The sequence below is a fragment of the Triturus cristatus genome, chromosome 11 (assembly GCF_964204655.1).
Source record: "Triturus cristatus chromosome 11, aTriCri1.1, whole genome shotgun sequence".
NCBI classification, from domain to species: Eukaryota; Metazoa; Chordata; class Amphibia; order Caudata; family Salamandridae; genus Triturus; species Triturus cristatus.
Genome location: NC_140594.1, coordinates 949,770,210 through 949,782,767, shown reverse-complemented (window position 1 = coordinate 949,782,767; position 12,558 = coordinate 949,770,210). Strand labels below are relative to the sequence as shown.

General features: G+C 46.8%; 1 protein-coding gene across 1 annotated transcript in view; it reads left to right on the top strand.

Moving 5' to 3' along the window:
- The first annotated feature begins 1,144 nt into the window (after positions 1-1,144).
- Positions 1,145-12,558, top strand: part of LOC146785734 (uncharacterized) — a 29,941-nt gene continuing 18,527 nt past the window's right edge. Inside the window, exon 1 of the mRNA XM_085633577.1 lies at positions 1,145-1,203. Coding sequence (XP_085489703.1) covers positions 1,164-1,203 — 40 coding nt within the window. The 5' untranslated portion in view covers positions 1,145-1,163. The remainder of the gene's footprint in view (positions 1,204-12,558) is intronic.

Sequence of the window (12,558 nt, the reverse complement as noted above, 5' to 3'; positions counted from 1 at the left end):
GACTGCAAAAGGAACAACATAGAAAGAATAGCCCTATGGGAAACCAAATAGAGATAGTCATTGCAAGACATGGGCATCATCTAAGTGCAAGGAGGAAGAAGCCAGCATGAGAAAATCTTCAAACAAAGGGTATCCTTTTTTGACCAGCGCGAGGAAGAAATAATCTAAAAATGCAGACTAATCTGGGACATATTTGTATGTCTGCTCCAATAAATTGCACCAGTACTTGAACCAGCAACTACCAAATCACATGACATACCAACACATATGAAACGTATGTCAGTGCTACATCCTTGGCCTCTGGTTGCTTCCAGAATACAAAAGCTGCTTTGGCAGGTATTTCACAGGGTGCCTTTTCTGCCTTTCTGCCAAAAGTTCTGGAAGCTATATTGAGACTTACCCAGCAGCACATCAGCTTCCCAAAACCTGGTCTTGAAATTCTAAAAGTGAAGCAAGGCTTCTGCCAAGTAGCACATTTCCCAGATTTCATTGGTGCAAATGACTGCACCCATGTCAACCTACTCCCACCATCTGGAACAGCACACCTGTACAGAAATCGCAAACAGGCATACTTCAATCAATGTACAGGCCATTTGTGATGACAAATACTGTTTCACCAATGTAGTAGCTAAACATTCTGGCTCTGCACATGATTCCTACACCTTTCTGCACTCAAGGATCAATGCAAATTTGGAAAGTGGAATGTATGGGCACAGCATACTTCTGGGTATGTATGTGTGTCAGAAGTGACAGATAAAGTTGTGGAAAGTAACTTAAAGGGCTGTATTCCCTCCATGTGGTTTGTATAACAGAAATACATTGACAAAAAGCCATAGGGAAATCAACTACAACTATAGTGGAGTCACGGTGATGTAGTATTGCATAAAATATGAATCACTATGTCAGTGCATGTGTGTGTGCATATGGGTAATGTGTCATACATGTCATAAAGTGAAAAATATATGAACCAGGTCTGTCAAAACTGTTGTGTTGTATGAGAAGTAGTCAACCACATCTCTCAAGTGTCGAAATCAATCATTGCTAGCAGTTAACATGTCATATTCACAGTAATGTAAATCAATTTTTTTGTTCCAGGTCATCAGAGATATGCTCCAAGGACATGATCCCCTCACTCCCCTGACACACCCTCCAGATGACGGCCTATGAAGACGGTGCATCTGTGCGTCTGTGCAGCTCCTGGAGGTAGCTCTTGCCTCCCATTATTTTCCTTGTAGGATGAGCATGCATTATGGGAGGTGTCTGGCTCTCTTGCTCAGTAAGTCGGTTGCGCCACTCACCTGAGTGGAGTCCCCCGGGCTCCAATGCCCCTCAATTGGGTTTCAATAAAGTAATCAAAAGTTCTACATAGGTTGATGTTTCATGGTGTATTATTCACACACAAGTTTCTTTAAAGTTTTCTTTTAGCATTATTCCAATGCGGAGTCCCTTCCGGAGCACACTACGCGAGAATCATCACGCTTAACTCGAAACGTTTCCCCTGATGAAGGCATGTTATGTTAATGCTGAAATGCATTGGGACTCCGCATTGGAATAATGCTAAAAGACCTATGTAGAACTTTTGATTACTTTATTGAAACCCAATTGAGGGGCATTGGAGCCCGGGGGACTCAACTCAGGTGAGTAGCGCAACCGACTTATTGTATCACATTACGCTCTTTGGTCAGAGAGCGATTCCCCGAGGACCCGACAACTATACAAACATTTGAACTTTCAAATAGCAGTGCGTCCAGCTAAATACCCTCAAGTTCTCTTGCTCAGTAGCCATCTTAGGTGGATCTCAGTTTTAAAAACTTTCATTTTGTGATTTGTAGTTCTCATCTTTATGTTAATTGTGATTTCATTTACCAGTAGTTGTACTTACATTGGGGAACCAGTGTCTGACAACAGGGGTTGCTGAACCCGGGTTAAGATTTGCTTTGCCCTCACGTTTGAATTTTAATTGATGCTTCCTGCGCAACACGCAGAGCGCACCCCTCACTCCCCTGACACCCCTCCAGATGACAGACTGCATCTGTCATCTGGGGCGCATGATAGGGGCATGACAGGCGCATCTGTGCAGCGGGCGCGCTATGGAGCGCCTAAAGCACACCAAAGGCAAGCACATCTGCGCACGTCTGAGCTCGGCCCACGCTCAGCTCCAGCCCCCCTGCCGGTTCTGTGCCCCACATCAGCATGCCCATTCACTACTCGCAAGAAAATCTGCTCGATTAGAACTGTTCAGGATCCATTCTTGACCCCTCTCAGGATGAGACAAAAAGGAAATTCCAGAAATGTTGCTTGGCCCTAGCGAAGGATGAAATCCATGCACTGAACAACTCTGCACGCTCAGTTACCCAATGCTCTAGATCATTATCATTGTGCTCTGATTAATGCAAGATCCCTAGTAAAAATGCCATTGAGTCGTCAGACTTCTGAGACTCTCAGAAAATTGACATTACCTTTATCACAGAGAAGTGGGCTGACGGGTCCTCAAGCCCTGATCTTATTACAGCAACGCCAAAAGGTTTTTGTATGTATAGGATGGACCATACTAAAAAAGGGGTGGTGGCCTTGCGGTCGTTTACGCCACCATTTGAAAACACTATTTGTACCAATCATGACTAGTTCAGAAGTTGAAGCACTCTCTTACAAAATAGAAATCACTAATCATTATTCCTTAAACTGGATTTTTATCTATCGTCCCCCGGGTTTTGGCATAACTGCTGGAAAGTAATACCAACACTCCTGATTGTACTTTATGGGGGGATTTTAACTTTCATCTTGAATACCTCTCCGATGGGAATTCAGTGAATCTTTGTGACTCACTCTTCCCCATCTGCATCATGGTTCAATGATGACCTAAAATTACAAAAACAAACATGTTGCAGGCATGAAAGAAAATGGCGGACCAAGTTTGACATACTGGAGAAAGATCTATATAAACAGGCTATCCTAGTGTACAAGAGGATGGTCAGGGAAGCTAAGGCTATTTCACAACCAAGATCCAGGTTTCTGCAAATTCTTCTAAGGAATTTTTTGCCACCATTAAACATTTAACCAAGACTGTCGAGCCTAAAAGTAATTTCTCTGATCAAGAATTCTGCAATGCCTTCGTCTTGTTTTTCAAGGCCAAGGTGGCGACCATTTACAACACTCTTTCAGCCAACTCCCCTCACTGATACATTGGACATCTCTTCCATTGAATCAACTAATCAAGGCCTTAATATAGGTTTTCTTATCAACATCCGTAGAACTGCCTTCTACTGGCAATTTGAGGCTTTCCTCATTCTCAATGCTATTGGAAGCAGACGTCCAGGCACTAATCTGCCAGGTCAAATCTGGATCCCCGTTGGATTTTTGCCCTCCAAGAATCTTACATCTGGTCCCAGAAGCAATGACCAGTCATCTCACTGACATCATCAATCGGATGTTTGAAACAGGATATTTTCCCAAAGAATGGAAGCAAGCATCCATTCTCCTCATTTAAGAAAGAACTAACCCTGGGCGTAGTTCGCGAAGTAGCGCTACGCGTAGCTACGCAAAGTGCACTTCGCACTAAGCGAGCTACGCGTAGCACTGTGCGAACTGCGTAGTACCCTGTTCGCACTGTGCAAGATGCCATTTTTAATGATTGCACAGTGCGGACAAGCATCCGGCACTGTGCAATCATTGAAAACGGCATCTTGCATAGTGCGAGCTGTAGTTGTCTGCCACTCGAGTAGATTTTTACTCGAGCGGCAGCTTCCTCAACGCGGACTGGTAGTTTCTCATCGCGAGCGGTCGCGAGCAAACGCGACCACTCGCAATGCAAAACCTAACCTCCCCGCTTTGAGGATCTCGCCGGGAGGTTTATTTTCCACGCTCACGATCGGCAACTTGATGTTGCTGATCGCGAACGAGGAAAAAGTCTCGCCGGGATGTCATTTTGCTTGCTTGCGGTCACCAACTTGACGTTGAGGACCGCGAGCAAGCAAAAAATGACCGCTGCACTACGCTACGCGTGTTTTCACTGTGCTACGTGCAATTCGCGTAGTGCGAAGTAGCACAAACTACGCGAGCGTAGCGTAGTGCTTTGCCCAGGGTTGGAAAGAACAACAGTGGAGGCCAAAGACCCCCAAATAAATTGTCCTATTTTGCGTTTCCCCATTCCGGCAAAGGTCATAGAAAAGGCCATTCATTTAGAGCTCTCTGCATTTATTAAAACCAACAATCTTCTTGAAGATACCCAATTTGGCTTCAGAAGCCAGCATAGTACTGAATCAGCCCTCATTACAGCTTCAGAAGAAATCAGACAAACTTTAGATCATGGTGGAAATGCTGCCTTGATACTATCACATCTCTCTGCAGCATTCAATACTGTTAATCACAGCATCCTCCTAAACCATCTGTTTGCCTTGGGTATCAGAGGCAAGGCTCTTCAGCCCATGCAATCTTTTCTCTCAGACAGAGATAAGTTTAACTCTTCTCTCTTCACCCTACCTTGTGAGGTCCCATAGGGCTCATCAGTGAGCCCTACACTTTTTAACCTGCATGTGACCCACCTGGCAGACCTCATAAAGTCATTTGGGTTTGCAGTTGTGTCCTACACTGACGATACAGAAATAGTGGTGTCAGCGGCCAGTAGCCCAAGCAACACTGCCTCCAGATTCCATGACTGCTTACTGCAGACTTAAAAATGGATGTCGCAGAATTTCTTTAAAGTCAACACAGTAAAGACTGAGGTCCTACTATTTGTCAGAAACACTGATTTTTGGTCTCCCTCCTGGTGCCCTCAGAAATTTGGAACTCTTCCCACACCCGTCTCCAAGACCAAGAACCTAGGAGTAGTATTTGAGAGCGGACTGTACTTTGAGGGCCACATCAACACCCTTACATCAACCGGCAAGAACTGCGAAAAACCGCAATCACTACCATCATCGTCTCAAGAATAGATTACTGTAATGCATTATTTTTTTAGAAAATAAATTTTCAAAAATTATAGATTCTTCAAAACGCTGCTGCGCGACTCCTTCTGGGAATCACCAAATTTCAATTAATCTCTCAGGGCCTGGCTCAGCTGCATTTGCTGCCCATACATAAACACATTGGCTTTAAAGCCCTCTGCACTGCATTTAAGGCAGTACATAATGTAGGACCACAGTATTGAAAACATTGATTTAGATGGTTTGTTCCCAGCAGGTTACTCAGATCATCATCAGTTCACAATCTAAGGGTTACCGAATTCAAAAGATCTAACATGGGGGACAGGAACTTCATAGCCTGCAGTGCAAGGCTTTGGAATTCAATGCCTCCCTATCCTAAAGAAAAAAACGACCTGCTTGCCTTTCAGAAGGCCCTTAAAACATGACTTTTTAACAACTAAATCAAGTTAACAGCACCATTTATCATCCACTAGATTGCATCTCAGCTCCAGAGCGACAGCACCTAGACACCTCAGGGTAGTGGTGAGCTTTATAAATGTAATTTTCATTCATTCGTTATTTAGTGCATTTGAGCATCCAAGCATGATGCTAAAGAAGCATATAACATGGCCCACAGCAGGGAGGGGGGAATCATTGAACATTGTTTTGGGATATTGAAATCCAGATTTCGATGCCTTGACCTGTCCGGTGGACATTTATTGTACAGGCCCACCACAGTCTGCAACATGATTGTAGTATGTTGTATACTACACAACATAGCAATCAGGGGGAAAATGGACATTTTGTATTAAACTGATCCAGCAAATAATTATCTCACCATGCCAAATATGGAGGAAGTACCAACTGCAGAACGGGGTTCACATGAAGGACATCTCAGAAGGAATGGAATCATAGCTAATTTCTTTCCTAAATGATCGACACATTACCTGATGTAATTAGAACTACTGACACCTACACACTACCAAATTTCAGTTCTATTTTTTCCACAAGTAAGATGTACCTAATTTGACAGACAAACCCAGAAATATATATATCATGTAGTGGTGGAGTGTAAACAAGCTATATCATCATATCACATCAATCCCCAAGTGTCTTGCATATGTGTCTGTGAAATAAATTATTCATTAAGAAATAAGATCTGTGTCCATGCCATCATTGTAACAGCCATGAATATCAAGTAAACTGTTGACCCCCAAAAGTCTGTGTTGAGTAGAATGATACTATAAATGACAAATATCATCAAAAGAAGTTGTATAATAAATGGACATATGGACACATATCAGATAAGTCAAATCAACTTGCTGATAGTATAGACTATGGTAACATATGCCATTGATTCCACCATGTCTCGTGTAACATATAAATGCAACATTACACGGTTTATCCTTCACATTGTATACAGCAAGCATCCACAAATTCCTGGCCTACATACTACAGCAATGTACATACAATGATAATGTCACTACAACAAAATCACGTACACCAAGCACAAAGTCTCAAACTCAAATGTAAGTGTCTGCACATAAAAATCCCATTGCGATCCCTGAACTACATGTTCATGAATTGAAGGGCAGTGGACTCAATGGACCATAAGTGTAACTGTAGGAGGCTGCCTCTGTATGTGATATTGTCACCAGGTAGTAATACCGTGCACAGAGTCCAGGGATTCCCCAAAAGTGAACATGGCTTAATGTAAAACCATAAGTGTGCTATTTGTGGTAGTATGGTCGAGCAGCCTTAGGCCTAACACAGAGGTGTGTAAGACATTTATTGCAATACCGTGATCAATGATGGACACACGACTCAAGAAGGAGATCCAGATCAATTTAAGAAAATTATTCTTTGTTTATATTTTAAGACCAGGGTCTTCGCATTACGGTAAGTACGATTTCCATTTATAATACTTGTCGTGGTTCAGAAGTTTGCCAGTGCAAATTTCAGAGCAGTTCAATATTAACCTGTGGAGGAAAACAATTGTGCTGTGTAACAAGTAAATATACCACTTCCAGTTCCAGTCTTTAGGTGTCTCAGGCCAACACTGCAGGCAATGTAAATCGTAGGGGACCGGGGGCACCCAGAGATGCGAGACTCAGTATCTACGCCGCAGCGGTTGATACCGGCAATTAAATTTACCCTGTCAGTCAGAGACTAATTTAGTTGAGTGGTTTTCAGCTGACCGCCAACACGGTTACCGTCTCTGCCGGCTGGCTGCTGTCGATCGGATGAAGAAGTTCCACCGTCGTCGGACTGTCACGGGGAGGTCACAGTTGGACAGGCTATGCAAGAGGGGCAGTAGGATGCTGAAAGGGCTACTTGCAGGAGAGTACGGGCTCTTGGGCTCCGGGCTGGGCACAGCTCAGGTCGTAGGGCTTAGAGAAAACCTCCAGGTCGCGGAGGCAGTCCTGCTGCGAGGTATTCTTCTGACCAGGCCGCGTTGACACAAGTGCTGGTCCTCTACCACTGCAGTCGAGGAGGTCTTTGGTAGCAGTGAGTTGCATCAACCCAAGGGCTAGTCCTCACCACTGCGGTACTGGAGTTCTCTGGTAGCAGTGAGTTATGTCGACGCAAGGGTTGGTACTGTACTCACCACTGTGGTTCTTGTACCGGCAGATGCCGTGGACTAGGGCTTCTGGGCCGAAGGGAGGATCTTGGCACTTTGGTAAAGGTTGAAAAGCCTCCAGGGTTTCTTGGAGGCCTACAGAGTTTATGGAAGAAGGGAAGGCCCAATGGTTGAACTGGTTGCAGGTGGAGGGGTTCTTGTCAGGTTCTGTCTGTGGCAGTTCAGGTCCGGGTCCGACAGCGGTCATCTTCTATCTTCTTCTTTGGTCCATCTAATCTGAGGGTCTGGTCTGGGAGAGCTACCTAAATACTACATTTGGGAGGCATTTTAGGAAAGTAGCAGGTAGGGTCAATGGGCAACTTACCTGAGGTGACTGCACCCTCTATTAGGGGTACCCTCCTGTGGGAAGAGGCAAAGACCTAGCCCTGATTGGAGGCCTCATCTTTAAGATGGTGGGACTGAAAGCTGTGCTTCACCGTGCTTGCCCCACCTTAGGGCTGGGGTTAGCATAGGTGGGCACACCTCATATATTTTTTAACTTTCCTGGCCAAAGTGGGGGTGTAAACCAGTGGCTGCCATCTGCTGCTAGCAGCAGAGGCTGGTGGTAGCATTACAAAGGTGGCAGGCCTTTGAAGCTTTCCTTCTTCAAGCACTGCCCATCCTGGGGGAGGAGGCATGACACCTCTGCCCAGGATGTGCATTGTTTCTGGTTCCAGAGAGCAGGGGTTCTCTACCGAGGGGTCCAGAAACATGTCTGCTCGTGGTTGGCTGCCTACAGCTGGCCGGAGACCACACCAGGGTTGGCAGGGATTAAGGGGCACATCTGGGTTGCCCGCTGGGTTCCTGGTACAATAAATCCCACACTGGCATCAGTGTGGATTTATTGAAAGAAGTAGTTTGGTACCAAACGATCCTGTATCCAGTGTAGCCACCATGATGCTGTGGAACTCCAGTTGTCGAGTTCCCAGCCAATGTACCCTCTATTGCTTCATTGGCACTAACAAAATTAGGAAATGGTTCCCAATATTGTAGGGACATATCTGCATATATGCCTTCACCTGTAGTGTAGTGCACCCTGCCTTAGAGCTGTGAGGCATGCTAGAGTGTGAGAGGGATGGGCGGAAAACAAAGCTAGGAGGCTTCAAAGAGGGTTGAATGATGGCGGCATTTATTTCCACTCAGTCACAGGAATGTCAACATAGGCACAGCACAGGAAAAAAGGCAGGCGGTAACAAGGTTTTCTAATCCGGGTAGGTGTCAGGACTGTCCGGTGGGTACTTGGTTCGGGGTCTTCTTTGAACGTGGTGGTACAGCCCCCGGCCACAGGATCCAGAATAAAGAGAAGAAAACACGGTCACTGCACTTGTCCTGTATGGCTTTAAGTTGAGTTACCACTTTATATAGGTGCCACCACCGTTTACTTAGTGCTCTCTTTTATTTGGTGAAAAGGTTACAGCTAGGTTCTATCCAGAAGTGGTTGTGACGTTCAGCAGGGTGGTTTGTCGTGCCACTAAGCCCCTCCCCAAGAGAGTTCTCTTTTTCTAGGTGGGAGCTAGGTATACCAAAACTGCTAGCACACTTGAACTGATAGCGTAGAAAGGTGAGGGGGAGTGAGAGGGGTGTGACGGGATGGAAAAGAAAAACAATGGTGAATTTACACTCCCCGTTCCCTCCCAGTTACAGCACAGAAACCCACCCCCTCCCTCTCTCTAAGTTCCGATCCCTGCCCCAATCCACGTACCGCGGGGGCCGCAACTCTCCTGAGCTACGGCGGCGTGAAAGCGTTGTCCGGGGGTGTCCACCAGTCCTCGGTCCACTGCTCCCCTTCGCTGGCTTCGTTCTCGGTCCCTTTGTGGGGCGGCGCCTCGTCTGCTTCTCGTCCTCGTCCCGAGTCCTCGTCTGCTTCTCGTCCTCGTTCCGAGTCCTCGTCTGCTTCTCGTCCTCGTTCCTCCTTGGTGCCTCTCTCAGTTCGTACGTCCTCCCGTCTCATGAACTCGCACACCTCGGCGTCTTCCGGGTTCTCCTCTTCTGCAGGAGACCCCGCCTCCGCTCTTGGTGTTTTGTTCTCCCATAGGCTGATGTCTTGACAGGGTGGTTCGTCATCCTGCAGAGGGGAAGGACCGAAGTGTATTAACTCCTTCCATGCCTTGCCGTGGTTAGCCCCATCCTCCGTCTCACATCTCCCTTCCCTTACATTCTTGTTCTCAAGAATACCACCTAGGGGATATCGGGAGAGGAAATCGGCATTTGCCTGGTCTTTACCCTTCCGATGTTTAGTTTGGAACCGATAGGGCTGTAATGCTAGGAACCACCTTAGGATTCGATCATTGTGTCCCTTATTTCGGGCCATCCACTCGAGGGGGGCATGGTCGGTGAATAAAGTGAACTCCCTCCCTTCCAGGTAGTACCTCAAGGAGTCGATGGCCCACTTGATGGCGAGGGCTTCTTTCTCTATAACCGCGTAGTTTTTCTCCCGGGGATACAGTTTCCTGCTAATGTATAGAACTGGACGCTCCTGTCCTTGTTGGTCTATTTGTGATAGTACGGCGCCTAAACCCGTATCAGACGCGTCTGTTTGCAAGACGAAGGGCCGGTCGTAGTCAGGGCTGAGTAAGACAGGATGACAGGTTAAGGCCCGTTTCAGGGAATGAAATGCATGGACAAGGTCAGGGTTGGGATAGTTTAAGTTTCTCTCTGTCTGAGCATTCTTGCGGAGTAGATCTGTGAGAGGAGCGGCTTGTTGGGAGAAATTGGGGATGAATCTTCGGTAGTACCCCAGGACACCAAGGAATGCTCTAAGTCCTTTCTTTGTTCGAGGAAACGGTATGTTGTTGATGGCCACCACCTTCTCGTTTTGGGGTTTTATGTAGCCTTCACCTAACAGGTGATCCAAGTATTTTACGGTCCGTGCCGCCAATCTACTTTTGGTGGGATTAATCGTGAGCCCGGCGTCCTTTAAGGCCCTAACCACTGTTTCCAAATGTGTAAGATGTTCCTCCCATGTTGGGCTATAGACGACGATGTCGTCTATATAGGCTGCCGAAAAGGAGGAGCATGGTTTAAGGACCATATTCATGAGCCTTTGAAATGTGGCGGGAGCCCCATGGAGCCCGAAGGGAAGGACCTTAAACTGATATAATCCACTAGGGGTGGAAAAGGCGGTTTTCTCGCGGTCGGCAGGATTCATGGGCACCTGCCAATATCCCTTACATAAATCCAAAGTACTAATGTATCTGGCACGCCCTAGGCGTTCTACCAATTCATCGACTCTCGGGAGGGGATAGGAATCAAATTGGGAGATTTTGTTCACCTCCCGAAAGTCGATACAGAAGCGGATGGATCCGTCCGGCTTGGGTACCAATACAATAGGCGAATTCCATTCGCTATGAGAGGGTTCGATGATGTCTAATTGTATCATTTGTTGGACTTCTTTTTCTATTGCTTCTCTACGGGCTTCGGGAATTCGGTAGGGCCGTAGCTTCACCTTTTTCCCGGGATGCGTATTTATAGCATGTTGTGTTACTGACGTTCTTCCCGGATAGAGGGAGAACGCCCCCTGCAGTGGTGTGAGCCGTGTAGCTAACTCCTTTCTCTGGTCTATGGACAACTCTGTGTCCATGCTTTGGTGGTACAGGGGTTCGGGAACGTGAGTGAGGCCCACAGGCACTGGGATGGCCCCCTCCCACTTTTTCAACAAGTTAACATGGTAAATCTGGATGTTGGTAGCTTTTCTCGGATCCAGTTCCAGACGATATGTAACAGGGGTGACCTGTTCTATCACACGGTAAGGTCCTTGCCACTGTCCTAGCAGCTTGTGGTCTGAGGTAGGTCGCATCAAGAGTACAAAGTCATGAAGCGCAAAAGAACGGGGTTTGGCTCTTTTATCATATTGAATTTTTTGTGCGGCCTGTGCTTGCTCCATGTGGGTTTGTACTATGCTTCTGATCTGTCCTAAATGAGTCTTGAGGTTCAGCACATATTCCGGTAGAGGTTTTTCCCCTGGGGTACCTTCTTCCCACGCTTCCCTTAGCATGTCCAAGAGAGTACGGGGCTGTCGACCATATAAGAGTTCGAAAGGGGAGAACCCGGTGCTCTTTTGGACCTGACATCTAATAGCGAAGAGAGCCAAAGGGAGCATGTCCTCCCATTTGCGGGTCTCTAAATTCAGTAATTTCTTCAGGGTGGTCTTAAGGGTGGCATTATAGCGTTCCACCAGCCCATCTGTTTGGGGGTGGTACGCTGCGGTTCGTATGTGCTTTATGTTCAAAGAGGCACATACCTCTTTCATGAGGCGAGACACAAAGGGAGAGCCTTGGTCCGTGATTAGCTCCTTAGGGAACCCTACTCTCGAAAAGATGTTGATCATAGCTTTTGCAATAGCGGCAGTGGTTGAGTGACGTAAGGCCACCGCTTCCGGAAACCGCGTGGCATAATCAACCATCACTAGTACAAACCGACATCCACTGCGGGCGGGCAGTAGGGGACCTATGATGTCCATGCCTACACGGGAAAAGGGTTCCTGTATAATGGGTAAGGGATGTAACGGGGCTCTGGCCGGTAAGACCCTACTATTTTTCTGGCATACGGCACACTCCCTGCAGTACTTCCGGACTTGGGAGTATACCCCTGGCCAATAGAATCTTTTCAGTATGGTATCCTCAGTTTTCTCTTCCCCGAAGTGTCCCCCTAATAGGTGACTGTGGGCTAAAAACAGGGCTTTCTCTCTGTAGGGTTGGGGCACTAACAGCTGTATCGGGGCGTCCCTCCCTCCCTTACGATACAGGAGACCTTTTCTCTCGAAGAATTGTGGACCTACAAGCGCTGGATCTTCATCGTTGGTGGCTTTGTTCCAGGCCTCTCTCAAGGCAGGATCCTCTCTTTGAGCCTCTCGAAACCCGGGCTCCATTGCCCATACAAAGGCGTCTTTTCGCTGGGTCAAATGGACTTGGGTCGTATAATGTCTTTTTTCTCTTTTTTTCTGTTTCCCCGTTTTCCGGGCTTTTCCCGGCACGTTCTCGGATACGGCAACCTGAGAGAAGGGTGCGGTTTTTCTCCATTCCTCCACCTCTGCCCACG